This window comes from Siphateles boraxobius, unplaced genomic scaffold (assembly GCF_051911475.1).
Source record: "Siphateles boraxobius isolate OS27281-9 unplaced genomic scaffold, OSU_SipBor_1 24, whole genome shotgun sequence".
NCBI classification, from domain to species: Eukaryota; Metazoa; Chordata; class Actinopteri; order Cypriniformes; family Leuciscidae; genus Siphateles; species Siphateles boraxobius.
This window is the reverse complement of record NW_027508855.1, coordinates 17,270,721-17,289,050: the sequence shown is the minus strand read 5'-3', so window position 1 is coordinate 17,289,050 and position 18,330 is coordinate 17,270,721. Positions and strand designations below refer to the sequence as shown.

General features: G+C 35.6%; 1 protein-coding gene across 1 annotated transcript in view; it reads right to left on the bottom strand.

The window, feature by feature from the left end:
- Positions 1-3,155: 3,155 nt before the first annotated feature.
- The window catches only part of sh2b3 (SH2B adaptor protein 3), a 51,387-nt gene continuing 36,212 nt past the window's right edge, over positions 3,156-18,330 (bottom strand). Inside the window, exons 3-8 of the mRNA XM_077241706.1 lie at positions 13,889-13,993; positions 12,343-12,437; positions 9,600-9,685; positions 8,984-9,198; positions 8,140-8,311; positions 3,156-4,855 (exon numbers count right to left, since the gene is read on the bottom strand). Of these exons, the coding sequence (XP_077097821.1) occupies positions 4,515-4,855; positions 8,140-8,311; positions 8,984-9,198; positions 9,600-9,685; positions 12,343-12,437; positions 13,889-13,993 (1,014 nt within the window). The 3' untranslated portion in view covers positions 3,156-4,514. The remainder of the gene's footprint in view (positions 4,856-8,139; positions 8,312-8,983; positions 9,199-9,599; positions 9,686-12,342; positions 12,438-13,888; positions 13,994-18,330) is intronic.

Below are 18,330 nucleotides of genomic sequence, written 5' to 3'. Positions count from 1 at the left end.
ATTCTTAATGATATATTTATGTTTTAAATATATAATTACTGTATAACAGTAATGGTAAAAAGTGAAAATCATAAGTCATGAATTGACTTAAAAACCATCTTAAAAAATGTACCATGGCATTACTAAAATACTACGACTATTTTTAGAAGTTATGAAAATCATAAGTCATGAATTATTGTATATATGTATATCTTCTAAAAATAGTAGTAGTATTTTAGTAATACCATGGTACATTTTTTAAGATGCTTTTAAGTGTTCTTAATCAAACAGAACCATAGTACATTTACATGTATTCATTTAGCAGAAGGTTTTGATGTAAAATAGGAATGCTTTCCAAAAATGAAATGAACTTATTTAAGAAATAAGTAACGTAGAAAAGTAACAGAAATGTTTTGCATGCAATTTAAATCATTATATGATATGATATTAATATTGTGTGTGCTTTAAACAATATTTCTAATATTTTGTTTAATATCACAAAGAACCAAAAATAATAAGTGGATTTCAATATTAACTTTATTTTCCCCCCCTAAAAAGATGAAAAATACAGTTGATATAATTTAATATGCATATTGCTATGGAAAGTAACAGGAAAGTTTGATCAGAAAGCAGTGTTAGAGTGGTTAAACTAGCTGAGGGTAAAGCCCAGGGGTTTACAGTGCACTTATACGTCTCAGAGTAACAACAGTATAGCGAGAGAGGACATACATTCATCAGTTGAACTTTGAGGGCCCTCAGAAAGGGTACATTTGTGACTATAAAGCAAAGTGGTGCAGTTCAGGGCCTGTATGTACAAAGCATCTCAAAGTGGACAGCTTCAGGATCAGGGGCCGGTTGCATTAACACAGCCCGTATGTTCAGACTAGTATGTCAAGTCAAGTCAAGTCATCCTCATTTATATAGCGCTTTTAAAAACGCAGATTGTTTCAAAGCAGCTTTACAGAGATAAACATATAATTTAAGGTAACAGAGATTGGTTTAGTTTTATAGTGGTTCTTGAAAAATGTTTTTTCCAGCTAAAGTTAGTTTTGATTGATTCACTTCCGTCTAAATGATAGTTTGTTATTGAATTAGGGGTTGCTAAGACGACACCGTTCTCTCTAAACAGACTTTAAACGCGAACCTGTGACGCTAGTATGTCTAACTAGCGTTGAGTCAAGGGGCAGCCTTACTTTCTACTATCAAATTAGACCAATCTACGTTTTTGTATAACTGACTTGAAACAGTTATGAACAGTCTTAAAGAAACAAAATGTGATGACTAATTTGTAAGACTAGTCTGAACGGTTTATGCAACCGGCCCCAGATCTTCCCATTTCCATCACATTGTATAACAGTGCAATCGACTCTTGAGTACTTTGTCTATATACGGCCCGTTTAGCACTACTTTTGGAGTGAGCAATTCATTACCAGAGGATGCAGCTGTTGTTTTCTGATAAAGTCAGCAATACAAAATTTAATCTGTACATATCAAAATTCATGTTAGAAACGTATTTGCATAAAAACAAGTGTTTTCTAATTACAAAAGGACATTCTGGGTCATTTGCAAAGCAGTCATTTAAACAATACTCTGCTGATTGAATTGAGCACATCACTTATTAGTGGACATGCATGTCAACTGAATAGTCTAACTCCATCAGCGCAACGCTGCTCTGACACCGTCCAATCATCAAAAAAAGAGTCCACCTAGAACACACAGTCCACAATGCAATGCGAGGTAGTGATACACAGGTACAGGTACGCTTTCATTCATATCATGTTAAAAAATATATTTATAGAGTATAGAATGTGGTTGCCAACTCTTTGAGCGCGAAACTGTTCTTTGTGGAATCGAGGCGTGTTACGAAAACGAAGAAACAACGGCCGATGAAGAGTAACAGGAACGGAGCGTACTGTAGCAGAGACCGAATTCTGCAGCAAAGCAGATGAGAAGGAGAGAGTATAGAAAAGTTTCTTGCTTTGCATCAATCATTGACAATCGGATTTGTGTGAACTATATGAATTCACAAAACCTGTCTGTAATATGTCAGTCATATTTCACCCCACAACCAGAAGAAAAGTCTCAATTGTGCATCGAATTTTTAGAAAAAACGTTTATATTATATAAAAGTACTGTAATACAGTAATTGTAAAACACGCAAATAATCATGAAGTATTAAGAGTATTTTGTATGGTCCTAAAAGTTAAGGCCTAATTTACTTTATTTTATGAAAAATATATTTACATATAATTTTTTTTATAAATTAAGTAAAAATATGATATATTGGTAAATATATTACACGCACACATACACACGCACCTGTCATCATATATGGACATTCCATAGGCATTATGGTTTTTATACTGTACAAATTGTATATTCTATCCCCTAACACTAAACCTAGCCATCCCAGAAAACTCTACATTTTTATATTTTTAATAAAACATTGTTTAATGTTTTTTAAGCAATTTTAATTACGAGGAAATGTCCTCATAAACCACATTTACGTTGTAATACCAGTGTAATGTCGTTATACAAAATTTTGTCCTCATGAATCATATAAAACAAGCACGCGTACACTCACACACGCACGCGCACATACACAGGTATTTCTATAATTATGAGGACTTTCCATTGACATAATAATTTTATACTGTACAAACTGCATACTCTATCCATTACCCCTAAACCTAAACACCACCACCACAACAACAACAACAAAAAAACACTTTCTGCATTTATCCATTGAAAATCACTTAGTATGATTTTTCTCATGGGGACCAAAAAAAAAAAAAAGGTCTCACTAGTTCAAAAAATTACTGGTAGTACTATTCTTGTGGGGTCATTTGGTCCTCACAACGTAGGGGTTAATCAGGTGTACACACATGCGCGCACACACACTCATACATACATATATACACACACATACATATATATATATATATTCTTTTCTTTTGACTTAGGGGTGAAATGTGAGATTTTCCAAATGATGTGTGAATGAGATATAAAGTGATTTGGGTATCTGCACTTGACACAGATTTGACTATCATGGTAGTGTTAAGCACAAAGAAAGACATTCCCAACGATTTAAAGAGACACAAAGGAGACACCGCTCCGAAAACATCAAGCAATGCTTTTTTTGTAATGCATTTACTAAAAAACGACAGACAAATAGCTTAAAATCAACTATTTATGGTGTCAGATATTAAGTAGGTGTAAAGGTGTAAGTACTGTAGTATTTCCACAGTTTATAAAGCCATGAAACACATAAGGGTTAAAATGTGTTAAAACAGATAGAAAGAATGAATTCACAGGTTAAAACAAATTCATTAAAAAAATATGACAATTTAGGCATAACAAAACGTATTGCCTATAACGCTGGATTGGTTTTGGTTAATTTTACTCTTTGGTCAGTTAAATTGTAAACCTCTAGAATTCAAGATGACACGACTCACTGTGTTGAGAGACGTACAACACCTAGGCCTCGGCTATGTGACCAAATTGTGGTTCTATGGTCTATATTATTTGGTCTTCTAATACACGAAACGTATAGAAACCTGTGTATTACTACAACTGAACATGAATTAAACAATCTGTAACTGTGTGTGTGTGTGTGTGTGTGTGTAGCCAGACTAAACTATTTGGATCTTTGAGATGTTTAACACAGTATCTACATCGGACATGTTTGGCATGTGGCAACACGACAGAGCTGTCTGCACTGTAAGCACTTGAAGCGGATTGCCCCGTTTCTCCATTTCTATTTCCGACTACTCCAGCCACATCTAAAATCATGTGATTTTATTCCAAATCAATAAATTGTATCCTTTTCGTGTTTAAATAACTTCTGACCGTTATATATCAAAGCCAACTCGAGATGTTTCTGGTCTAATGTACTAATTTGAATCATTTTTTATTTATTTAACCATATGCATCTGCAGTTGTAAGAATACTAACATTTGTAAAATTAAGTATAATATTATCACACGCAAAATCAATTTTATAACAGATTCCTGTCGAAAATAACGATTTTTTTCAGCTGATTTTATTGTCGTTTTACTACTCGCTCGAGTGTAGGACTCAAGCTCGCAGCTGACTGGTCTGAGAAGGCTTCCAGTGTAGACGACCTCAAGTTGTCGCAATGTCGGCCACTTCCAGTGTAGACACAGACGTGTTTGAATAGACCCTCGGTTTGTGTTCAACTTACTGACTAGCCATTGTGAAACTTTCCCATTCCACCGTCTTCAACAAATGCTCTGTATCCCCATGAGCAGCTGCCTGCTTCTCCTTCCTACTTTAGTTATTCTACAATACACACAGATTTGATAGTGAAACATCTGTATAATACATTAACAAGGCAGACAGCTGTCGTGGTGAGGTGTCAGGGCTCCGGCGGTATCGTTCAGACACATGTGCATCGCACGGTTACCCAGAGTCTGGTGCACGACTAGATCTCTTTCGAAGTCTCCATCCGGCCGGGAATCCTGGAGCACTTTTCATCTGTGGCTTCTTTTGTTCGCTTTTTCATCCCGTCTCTGTCAGAAGAACATGTACTGGTTGTCGATGGCTCTCTTGCGCCCCCTGTCCAGCGGCTCCAGTTCATAGTCAGAGTCCCGGTTGGGCAGGAGGGGCGGCAGCGGGTTGGGGTGGCGGAGCAGGTTTCTGCGGCCCACTGACTCGCTCCGGCGCAGGGGTACGGGAACTGGCCGATCTGGAAGGGAAGGGGGTGTGCGGTGCGGGAGCTCGACTAACGCTGAGGGGGGCGAACACGAACGGGCCATGTGAGGGCATGAATCCGGGCTACAGTGAGCCAGACTCGGCTCTGAGCTCCAGCGAGAGAAGGGCACCAACACCGGAGATCCCACAGCCGAACTCTGACCTAGAGAGATGCAACAGACAAAACACTTCATCAGCGCAACAGTTATTGCACTTATCAAAAATACACTAGTTTGGCATTTTGGTTTTCAGTTTAATTTGAGTTAGTCTTAAAAGGTAGATGAAGTTTTCATAAAGGTTCGATCACAAATTCTCGATAAAGGTAGAATCACAAATTGCTCCATCTATGATGGCGAACACTACACTCAGAAGTACATTTTTATTTGAACAATTCAGTTAACGCCTTTTGACCAATTACTTTATATGAATTTTCGGACTTTTACAAATTTCAACAAAAAATGACATTCACAAAACGTAATTTCTAGAGCTGAAGATCTCTAAATAATGCATTTTTAAACATTATTTTTGTTAGATATTTTGTTTAATATTACTGTTTATTACAATTTCGAAAAAAACAACAATGATAAAGTAATACTTTTATTTTGCAAGGATGCATTAAATTGATCACAAGTGACAGTAAAGACATTTATAATTTACAAAATATTTCTATTTCAAAAAATATATATACTTTTGAACTTTCTATTCAATTCATCAAAGAATTCTGAACAAATGTACATCAGTTTCCACAAAAATATAAAAGTATAATCAAATGTAATATAAAATGTAGAGAAAAAAAGTGCAACATTAATATTGATGTGAATAGTGATCAAATAGAAAATCTTATTTTAATAATTTTAAAATGCTTACATTAAAATAAATAATTTATATTTAAGTAAATATAATAATTGTAATAAATAAAGCACAACTGTTTTGAATATTATTTTCATCATTTTAATAAATGTTTAAGCATAATAATAAATTTACTTTTTTTGAAAAATATTAAAACAATCTTACCTACCTCGAACTTTTGAATGGTAGAGTATACTACATTTATGCACATAAATAGATTGACTAGTTTTGACTTTTTTTTACATTTTTTTTTACAGCATTTTATTTCTTGGATTTAATAATATTTCCTCAATAACCATTCAATGCTCCCTGTATCCCATAGAGGGCATCGTCCTCACGTTTACAACATCTGCACCCTCTGCGAGTACAACAGTAAGAGTGTGTGAGCTTTAAGTGTATTGAAGTATGAGCGAAAAATAGAGCATGTTAGTAAATGTGTGTGATAAAACATGGTATCTTATCTTAGGCTTTATGTATGTGTGTGTTTGTGCTTGACCACAATATTAAAGCTTGTGAGGATGGGACAGCAGGAAACTGAGACTTGATGGCAGGTTAGTCTGTAGTCGTGATGATATGTATAAAAGTGTATGGATGCGTGTGTGTTTGATAGAGTGCATGTTCCAGGTCTCTCAGAGCAACTAAAACCCATCTAAACCACAAAGCACAAGAGGGAAACGCTCTTGCCGAGCTCTGTGTGTGTGACAGACAGAGACAAAAAAGAAATGGTATGCATGTTTTCAGCTGCCCGAACATTTACAGATCAATAACGGCTATGCAATATTTTATTTAATCTTTATTATATACTAGTTTAGTTTGTATTTTAACAGTGCAATAAATATCACCTTTGTTACTGGCACTTTAACAGTGTATGATCACATAAACTAGCCAAAGATTATTTAAAAATTTTTATTATGCTATTTAATGTGGTTTACACACATTACATTGCAATATATTACATTACACATAAACCCAAAATGAATTCTTGCCAAGCACCAAATCTGTGAAAAAATTGGCTTTGGTGAATAAATCAAACATGTTTACTTGCCAGTTGGCCAATAACAATTACGATCAGATGGTTTACATCAAACTATAAAAATGACTCAGAAGTGATTCAGATCAAGTTGTCTACTAAGAAAACATCACTTTGTTGTATGTGCAAAAGCATGCTTAAGTGACTTTCTCCCCCATCCAGAACTCCACGTGGCGGCACTTATGTTATATTGCTTGCATTAAGCATTAATGCATTATTAATTGCATTAATCCTGCACTCTCTTCCTCCATGTTTCACAATGCTCATAATTTAAACCGGGATTAACAATTAATCCTCGGTATTCACATGAACTGAAGTCTCACACGGTACATTCCTAAACCCTGGGTTAATGTCCTTATTTGCATATTTGTGGTGTCACATTGATTGGAGTGTATTGATTGGAGGAGAGACGTGTTCGACCTGTTTAAATAAAAGCTCTAATATTGCACGTCTTTATATTATACACTGCACACTGTAGTGGTGCAATGGATCACTAAACCCACGCTTCGAATCATAGTACAGTTTTTGAGTCACGGATTGGATCATTTTTCGGATCAGCAAAAAAAAAAAAAGGGGGGGGGGGCAATGTAACTTTGCTTTTCATTTATTACTTAAGACCACTTTAAGGTACATCGATACCACAGCAAAAAATATAATAATTAAACATTAAAAGATAGAAGTCAGTAATAAAATAAGAACATATACACCAATTACAAGCATATATATATACACAAAGTTACAAATAAAGTTAAAACAGTAGTATTCAGGAACAGAAATATAATCACTAAATTGTAAAATAACACTATAGTGTTCACTGTATAAATTAAATATAGAGTAATCTTTGTTAAATATGTGTTTTGTTGTTTAGTTAACATTAAATGACAGACAGCAGCAGATTTGTATAGGCTGCTGTGACTTTAAGACATAATGAACGGATCAATATACTGATACACATCTGATTTCTTTCTCAACTGTTTACGTTCACTTAAGACATAACCGACTGGCGTAAACAAAAATACTTGCTGAGACGGGTATTTTAACAATTTTATGTGTATGTGTCCATTCAAGCGCAAGGAGACGAGAAGGAGGAATCAATTCGGTGTTCTTTGTCACCTCTTCTTGCGCTTGAATGGTTTAAAATCTCTTGAATGTGCAAATTGTCAAGAAAAAAAAGTGCAAATGATAAACTTTCACTCTATGATGGTTAAACTTGATAATTAATCCGCGATTCACATGCGTGCCGAACCGTGGGGCCTCGTCCGTACGGATCAACTGCGATCTGTTGCCCTCTAGCAGACTGTACTAATGGACTATAAAGATAAGACTGAAACGCTCAGTTCTTCACACCAATTGACGTGTTTTACGTCGCCATTTAACAGTTTCTGTGACGGTGCAAAGCACGTGAATATGAGGCATGCGATTGGTTGTTGGTTGTTAAGCAACTAGTAATAACATTCTAACACTGCATCGTTTCACACTGCACAGCTCAGGAGCAGGGTTTCATAACACCGGCTAAAAAGCTGTGCTATACTGTATATATTTACATGCGTAAATATCTCTAGTCTCACCTGTGTGAGTGGGGTTTACCCGCACATAATTGGCCAACATAACATCACATGCGGCGCCACATTCCAGTGGGATCGGACAGTTGCGGAAGTGATTCAGCATGTCCATGACTGATGGGAAACGCAGGTGCTGCACACGACACTGACCCCATTCCGTTAAAGATAGACGTAAATGCTGCAAAAGAAGAAAAACAGTGGAAAATGCATTATAAATACTGACATAAACATTGCAACAGTAATATTGATGTGAATAGTGATAAAATAGAAAATTTTATTTTAATAATTTTAAAATGCATACATTAAAATAATGAATTTATATTTAAGTAAATATAATAATTTTAATTTATAAAATATTAAATGCACTTAAATAGAAAAAGTTATTTGGCATTTTTATTTAAAATTTCTGTAAAATGTCTAATAATAATAAAACAGAGATAAAAAAAATGGAAGATTAAGTTGAGCACTGCATTGTGGGATACAGTTTTAGAAATTAAATTGAAAATATAAAATAAATAAAACAAATTCCGGCTTTTTTGAGTGTGTGTGTTTCACAAAACAGTATAAATGTACAGTAAAAAAAAAGATTAATAATTGTTTAATGTTTTTAAAACGCTCAGAAATACATTATACTGACTCAATATGAAAAAATAAGCCCTGATATTATTTGCTTCCAGTAGTAGCCTAAAAAATGATGCCTTTAAAATAAACACAGAAAATTCTAAAATACAATCTATAAAATAATAATAAATTTAAAAACACAATTGAGCAATACCCATTTGGTCACTGATATACTGAACATCCCTAATGAAATTAATATTCATGATAATGATGATATTGAGTTCATTACCTTTGCTCTGCCCTGGTAGTTAAACGTGAGGACATAGTCTCCTCTCCGTGTCTCGCTCTGTCTCACCAGGAAGTTCCCATGACCGCTAAACCCGGCATGCTGTACAAGGTAGGCAGCCCGCACACGTGATATGGGCCCATGGAACCATGGGTAAGAGGACAGGAAGTGATCCGTTTTATTGTAGGCGTGCTCTGTGAGTCCAAATCCCATAGAGCCTGTGGAGGCACACGAGACAGTACAGTATGTTGACAGACATTTTAATATGACTCTCATCAGATTTACTACCTAAAGCAAGCAGTCGATTATCATGCAAAATAGTTTGATCTCAATGTTACTTTATAAAAATGAATGAAAAATGTGTTGCAGTGGAAATCTATGCAGCGAATGTAACTGTGACACTGTTTCAACTGTATAACTAAAACATACGAACAATAAAGAATCAAAATGGAGAATTTTGGTCCCAATCAACCAGTTAAGATCCCCTTTGATCGTGTTGACAACAAATGCTTTAGAAGCTGATTAGAGTACTTGCATTAATATAAATAAGAGAGAAAAACAGAAGACAGGAAGAGAGAAAGTGTATGTGTGTGTATGTGTGTGTATGTGCGTGACTCACCCTGGCCGCTGGGCTCTGTGCTCCCTCTGCGAACTGCATTCAGCGAGTCACTAACAGGAAACGGTTCTCCATCCACACTATCTGGCCTGGAATCACACACACACTCTCATAAACATCTATGAACTTCTTTAATTGCATGATGAAGAGGTCCCACAATGTCACACAGTCAATAACATCACAAATGCTAAGGTACGTCCACATTGTTTGATGACTAAAGAAGCGAAACTTTTTTTTTTTTTGTGGTCCATAAGAGGCCCTAAAACATATGCTCTAAAACTACACTTGTGTGCTACACTACACTTTTTATATGCTTAAATAGAAATTTATTTGCATTTTTAATTCAATTTTGTATAAAATGTCTTCAAATACTCAAAACAGAGATGTTAAAGAATTTAACATGGTTTATATATATATATATATATATATATATATATATATATATATATATATATATATATATATATACAGCCTCGGTTTGTCTTGGGAATGACCGACACAAGTCCTTCACAGTGGCCAGAGGGATTCTGACCCATTCCTCTTCAAGAACAGCGATCAGTCAAGTTTTCTGACTTTTTCCCTCCAAAATAACCCTCAAAAATCAAAAATCTTTAGATCTGGTGACTGTGCAGGCCGTTGGAGATGTTCAACATCACTTTTTAATCTTCATCAAACCATTCTGTCACAAATCTTCCTGTGTGTATTGGCGCATTATCATGCTGATACACAGCAACACTTTCAGGGTGCAATGTTTGAAACATTAGGTGCACATGGTCCTTCTGAATGGTTCGGAAGTCCATCGAGCACAGTCGGGAATGTCATGATATTACAGCTCAAACATCACTGATCCACCGTCGTGTTTCACTCTGGGCATCAGCAGTCCGGGTGTTCAGACTCTTTGGGGATTCTCCACACCGTAACTCCCACGGAAATGGGAAAGACAGTGAAGGTGGAATCATCAGAGAATAATACATGTTTAAGCCCAAGATTTGCACTGTTGGCACCAATGAAACCGACATTTGGCATTGGCACAAGTGACCAAAGGTTTGGCTATAGCATCCCGACCATGAATATGGACTCTGTGGAGTTGAGCAGCTGTGGTTTTTGGATACAATCCGGGTTAGTAACTGGACATCCCTTTCAGACAGGACAGCTTCCCCTTGCGTCAACAGTTACTCATGTTGGATGCGGTTGGTCCTGTGTGGAGGTATGCCGACATTACCCTGGATACCAGAGCTCTCGATACACCACAGAGACTTGCTCCTGGTCACAGATGAGCCAGCGAGACGACCACCAACACTTTGTTCTCTTCTGAACTCTGGTATATTTCCCACACTAATCCTCACACTCTACTCTTACTGATGGAATGTATAATCAGTGATGATTGGCCACCAGGCCGTGTATATATAGACGTGAAACCCTCACACTATATTGGCCAGTGATTCAGGTTAATTGTCCAGCCCCTGAGTGTGTGTATATGTATATATAATATTTATTTATTAAACTATATAGGATTTATTGTATTAATATTATTTTAATTCTCTCACTCTAGCTCTATCTATCATGAAAAACTGGGAGAATTTGTGAAAATAAATACATAAATCAAATAAGAATACAATGAATACAGCGAGAAACTGGTTAGAGAGGAGAACAGACGCTATTAGACAGAAAAACAGACGTCGCTTTGAAACCTACAGGGACGAAATGAAGGAAAGAACAGAGGAAGAGAGCAGAAGCAAGACTCAGGGAGGGGCGTTTGGGGAAGTTGCGGGAGAGAGCAGCACAAAAGCTTTTGGTTCGAGTCAGGAAATGTGTCTTGCAATTCTTGGACAAGCAAAAAAAAAAAAAGAAAAAAAAAAGGGTAAAGGTAAAAAAAAAAAGAAACATAAGAAAAATACAACAAGGCAAAGAAAACGAGAGAGCAGGGGGCATGGAGAGAAAGGAGGCCATGAGATGTGCTGAGTCGAGTTCTTGAGATTCTTAGTAATCAGAATAACAGGAAGACCTCACTCTCTCTCTCTTCCTAAAACTCACATCGATATATTCACACAGGCTTGAGTTCTCAGTACCCTCACACCAATAAAAGGAAACGAAACATTCGTGTGCACACACACAAACACACCTTCTATGACAGACATACACACAGATTGTATATACGGACATGTCTGCAAGTAAACAAACAGTCTGATATATTAAGATTTTTTAAAACTACCACAATGCATGAGAAACCAAACTCTGTGGATTTCTTTGGTACTAAGTTGAGTCTTGTTAAAATAGAGCTGTTTGTAACCCTTTGTGTGTGTGTGTGTGTGTTCGTGTGTGTGTAGTCCTGTAAACCCCATGCTATAGGGACAAAATGTCCCCATAAAGATGGCAAAATCCGTGACCTTGTGGGGTATTTTATGGGTCCCCATGAGGAAAGCAGCTTATAAATCATACTAAGTGGTGTTTTTTGAAAATGTACAAAAAAGCAGAAGGTTTTCTGTTATGGGTAGGTTTAAGGAATAGAATATATAGTTTTTACAGTATTAAAAACATAACCCCTATGGAATGTCCCGATAAAACATGAAAACCGAATGAGCTGTTTGTAACCCTACTATGTGTGTGTGTGTGTGTGTGTGTGTGTGTGTGTCTGTGTAAGAGGAAGTGAGTGGGTTTTCTCAGTAGGGGAATGTCAGGAACTTTTGCAGATGTCTGGGATCTTCAGAAGTAAGTTTAGTTCAAATGCAGAAAGCACATCTCTCACCTGCTGGTAATACATTCTCTGAGCTCTGTGGTCCAAGAGCTCACCTGCTGCTCATTATCGGCCTCAAATATGAAACTACGTGGATGGCCAGTAACCTGAGCAGAGAGAGAGAAAAGAAGATAAAAGATTTAGAAATTAACTTGGCTGATCATTTTGTGATTGTCTGCTTCAGTTAATTAACCGAATTTGAGTTGTGTCAGTTTCAAGACAGCTTTGCCAACACCATTTTCTACAGTTATTAAATTACTATTTCTTTATTTTTTATTTTGATTTACTTTAATATATATATATATATATATATATATATATATATATATATATATATATATATAAATAAATAAAAATTAATAAATAAATAAATACAATTGAATAACTGGTAGAAAATGGTGACAAGCTAGTCGCTTATATAAATAAATAAATATAAATTCACAATATTCACCATTTTAATTACTTTTATTTAAATATAAAACAACTATTATTCCATGTATCTCTCAATTAACATGAGGCCATAAAAACTGCATGCATAGTAATTGTAAAGATTGTTTGAATAGTTTTAGATAGATAATAGCATGTCACTCCACAGAGCGCTGCCATCAACTACTCGTCTGCTTTATATCGGCTGTCAGCCACCCTGCTCTCTAGATATCAGCATAGACCAAAATTTTTGGTTGACCACTAATCATGACAACTACAGCAAAAAGCAAAAAATCTAAATCAAAGACTGAGCTCTCCTTTTCAGCTCTGAAATGATGAAGTAGCATTAACCCGAGACAGATTAAAACAGGTATAAACTTTTATGAGCTAGATGTTTTTTCATTTGGGACAACAAATAGAACTTGTAGACAAATAGACATTTTGGTTTGTGAAAATACTGTAATACAGTATATTACTGTAAAAATACTGTATGTGCATGTTTATAAAACCATTCTAAAATCAGATATACTGTGCCTACAACAATTAAAACTCACCACACATTTTCAAATATCAAATACAGTGGGCTTTAAAAATCTGAGATCAGTAGTGAAAATGGTTCTGTTTTGCAATTTTCAAATGTATTTATGTAAAACATGATGACCATGTTCTCCATCATGATTTGATTTGTTCAAAGAAGCATCCTGGGCTTCAAAGAAAGATAATCTGTCCGTCTGTACAAAAAGTCACCTGATCAATGACACTTACATTTGATTAGTCACCTAGAAATACTGCATAATCTGAAATATTTCATAATCATTCATAATAAGGTTTCAGTGTTTTAAAAAAGCATGAAAGTCCTATAAACTTGTGGATTTCACCAAATGTCAATGTGGTGTTACACTTTTGGACCCCACTGTATATATATTCCATAATTACATATGAATGGAATCAATTTAAATGAAAATTTTTTGCATGAAATATTTACAAAAATTTGCACTAAAAACATTTTGAAAACAGGACGTGCACTATGAAGATCAAGTTGACCATCTTAAAATGGCCTAATACCATCCAAATGAATCGGCCATGTCAATATATTTTCAATAAAAATGAACCAGTGTGTGTCTTCGTTCACCTTTAAGACAAATGTGTTCATATTGTCTGGCATCTCTAGGCGATTACAGCGTCGAATCTCTTTGATGTCCGAACAGTGTACGGTAAGCTTTGGCGTTTTGTAGTCCTGAAACACAAACAAAGCAACAAAACTTCTTATATAATCATATAACAATTACATCATGTCTTTAGAAACATTTACGAGTTCCAAAATCTTCTTTACTCTTTATACTTTAAATGCATATTTCAATGTTGTACAGTAGCTTGAATTGATCACATCTGCTTACATTATTCTCATTTGTGAGTTGCTCATAAAAATGTCTGCTATATGAATAAAAGTAAATGTAAGATTTTACACCAAGCAATAAACTGGGATTTGGACTCTCATACTGAAACACAACCCAACAAGTTACTTTACAGGTCAATAAAACATAATAATATACCACTCAAATAGTCCGACAAATAATAATTCTGTCATTGACGATAAAACACTCATTGCTAGTGCATGACACACTTCATGAATGTCGTCTAATGTTGGTTTGAGCCGAGAGAGGGAAACGAGAGGGGGACGATTTTCTTGTTCTACTGGGATTAGCTAAGAATGTTCATCTGGAAATTAAGAGAGAATAGAGCTACGACCCGTGATCTGAAACCTTCGACCTACGCCTACATACACACACACTCACACACACACACTAAATCTCCTTGGGAAAAAATGAGAGCGGATTCCGGGAAGTTGTGAGAGCTGCAAATGAATCCGGACGCTCTGAGCTGCAGGAATTTCCAGCATGTCTCCCGTCAGTTCTGACACATCAGATTTAGATTTTAGAAATTAAGAAGCTCTTTCTCTCTCAAACAAAATCTGTCATTTTGAGTGAGTCAGGCTAATTCACAGCTTAAAATAGCTTCACACGCTCTGGCTTGTGCCAAAGTAATGGTGGCGTAATACTATAAGCCTTCCTCTTTGATTCGCAGTTGACCCTCACACAAAGAGGAGAAAACACCACTGACTCATTCACATCCACATGCATATGCACACTTCTGCTCTAATTCCAGGAGAACAAGAAGTTATTGAAGTATTAAACACCACACACACAAACAGTAAAGCAGATGACTTGTTTCTCTTCTCCAATTTTGTTCACCAAGGCAAATGCATGAAAGCTGCTACGGAGCAGATTTCCACAAAAGCAATTCTATAATATATAGAACGGTTTCCGAGAATCAGCGTTGAGGTTGTTGAAGTTCACGAACCACAGACCAATCAGCTTCTCTGTCAACTAAGATTTTCTACAAATTGATGGATGTTAATATGTCTTAAACTGTTGACATCCATTTCAGGTTCCTCATTTTCACTGAACATTAACACATTGTACAATAACTTGTTTGCAGTTTGTATGGTATGGCTGCGTATACATATGTTTATTAACACTACACTTGAAAAAAAAGGTGAAATTTATGGTAAAACACTGGCAGCTGACACTGACAACGCTAAAACTGGTGGTGATGAGACATATTCCGTACTTCACCGTACATACTGTAGTAGTACCTGTAATTAACAGGTTTTTACTGTCACATTTTTACAGTATTTTACCATTAAAGTCACAATAATGTTTTACAATTTACTATACATATGCCTACAAAAAAACAATGATTTAAACTAGTAGTATACATTTGTAAACAAAAGATTAGTGAAATTAATATATAATTTTAACTAGTATACATATGGTTAGTAAACAAGTAAACAAAAGATAAATTAAACTAGTATGCATGCTGCTACGTACAAAAGATGATTAAAACTAGTATGCATACAATTATGAAAAAAAGATAAAACCTAGCAAACATACCTTTTCAAAAAAAGACGATTAAAACTAATATAAATATGATTGCAACTAAAAGATGAACGAATATCATTTAAACTAGTATATGCATGTAAAAGATGAAACTAATAAACATACCAACAAAAGATGATTCAAACTAGTATAAGTATACTGTACAAATAAAAAATTATTTAAACTAGCAAAGGCTTCTAGTTGTATACGTTTACAAAAAAATGGTTTACATACGATTACAAACTAAAAAAGATGGTTCAAATTAGTACAAACTGTTATGAACAAAATAAGATTAAAACTAGCACCATACACTTATGAACAAAAAATGATTTACACTAAACACTATGTACACTAGTATACATACTATTCAAGCAAAAGATGCAGTAAGTCATAAACCAGAAGCATCATGAGTTAGCTATAGCGTAAAGATCAAAAATGATTTAAATATAATCAATTAATCATATTTATAGAGAAAATCATTTTATTTTAAGCGCACATGGAACATATAGTGGCTGGAGCAAATGCGATGCACATCAAAAACAGTCAAATGAAGGTTTTAATCTCGTTTTAATCTCATTCATTCAAATACCTTCATTGTTTTTGTGCCAGGATAATATGCATAGCTATCATTGCAATCATACATTTAAAAAGATATTGTCTAGTAGCTTCAGAGTGGTTAGATACTGTTTGTTAGTAGCTTGTTGAGTATATAACAGTTTTTTTATAAGGGTAGCTTGACTACTTTTAAGCTATGAGTAACTTAAGCAAGCTACACTTTCAATCTAGCTTCCCAAACCCTGTTGTGAAATGACTTCAGGAACTGCTCTCTAGTCTAAACTAAATACTGCCGAGTGTGACAAATCATGACGGCTCTTAAACCAAAGAGCGAAAAACTAAGAAATTCACATTAGCTCGATTTCTTTGACCATATTTGGCCCCTGTTTCTGTTTGTCAGAGGCTGGAATATTCACCCTCGCTCCACACAATACAAACATTTTGCTAGGCTGTGTAGAATGCTGTTTATCTGTTTTCTGACACAACTCTGTAGTGCATTTCCTGCGACTCTGAGTCCAGACAACTTGAGTTTCAATGTAGGAGACGCATATGAGATGGCAACATCACAGTCTATTTATTATACACTCGATCCATGTAAAATCCTTTTTTTGTATATTGTGTAAGGATTTCATAGCTCATCCTCACATTAAAAAGTTTCATTTCAAGTCACAGATGTTCTCTGGTGTTACCGCATTAAACACTGTTTAATTGTGCATGTGTTTGTATATGAGTGCAATTTAAAATGCCACAACAAACAGCCATGCCATTCATCTGAATAACTCCACTTCCTAATTGTTACTTTTGCTTTTAGTCACATTCTCAGAACAACCTTTCAAAATGAGTCACATAATGAAATTAGAAATAACAAATCACAAAGGAATCCACAAACAACATGTCGCTGACAACACAAAATAATGACACTAGGGATCAATTAATATTCAACAATATTATTGATCTGACTGTACTGACGCTATTGTATGAGAACTGAACTGAGCTGGACGATGACAATATTTTGCAGAACTGCTTTTTAGATGAAACAAAGTATATTAATAATGATCTTTAGAGCGGAACTGAATCAACACTGAACTGATTTCAGCTGAACAGCAGCCGAAATGCATCATTTTCTTGTTGTCACTGTAAAGCTGCTTTGAAACAATCTGTAATGTATAAAGCGCTATATAAATAAAGGTGACTTGACACTAGGAAGAGGTATCTCAGTGATGTTCTGCTGTGATCCAGAGGTGGCCTTTCAGCAATTCAGAGGCCCTATTCAACGAAACAGTCGGAGGCTACCCAGGTGCCAACCCAATGAGGAAAAAAGTCAGACAAAAAACATTGCATTCAATGCGACTGAAATTAATCTCTGTTATATTTAACAATGTTATATATGTTTAATAATAATTATAATATACAATATTACAATATATACTTTACCCTTATCCAACATGGCGCTTTTCCACTACACAGTACCACCTCGACTCGACTCGACTCGACTTTGTTTGGTTTTCCACTGTGTAAAAGTTGTACCTGTACCTGCTTTCGGGTACTTTTTTTCGTATCACCTCCAGCGAGGTTCTAAGCGGGCTGAGGCGATACTAAAATGCGACGTGAAAACACTGCAGACTGCTGATTGGTCAGAGAGAATCGTCACTATTCACCGCGTCATCATTGCACGTGCCAGACGGAGTTATTTTTTTCAGCAGTATTTAATTTTGCTGCCCTCAGCCTCTCCTGAGTGGTATATTATTATGTTTTATTGACCTGTAAAGTAACTTGTTGGGTTGTGTTTCAGTATGAGAGTCCAAATCACAGTTTATTGCTCGGTGTAAAATCTTACATTTACTTTTATTCATATAGCAGACATTTTTATGAGCAAACTATGTTTGTCTTGTTGTTGTGACAAATAGCCACATCCCGAGGATCAAACACAGCATACACTCGATTTCCTCTATTGTTCTGTGTGTGTGTCGGTAGCGGGTGTGTGTCGCCTAGTTCCTGTGGCGTCGCTATGACAACCAGGTACTATTGTGGAGGTACTATCTGTAATGGAAAACTGAGCGAAAAGCGAGCTGAGTCGAGG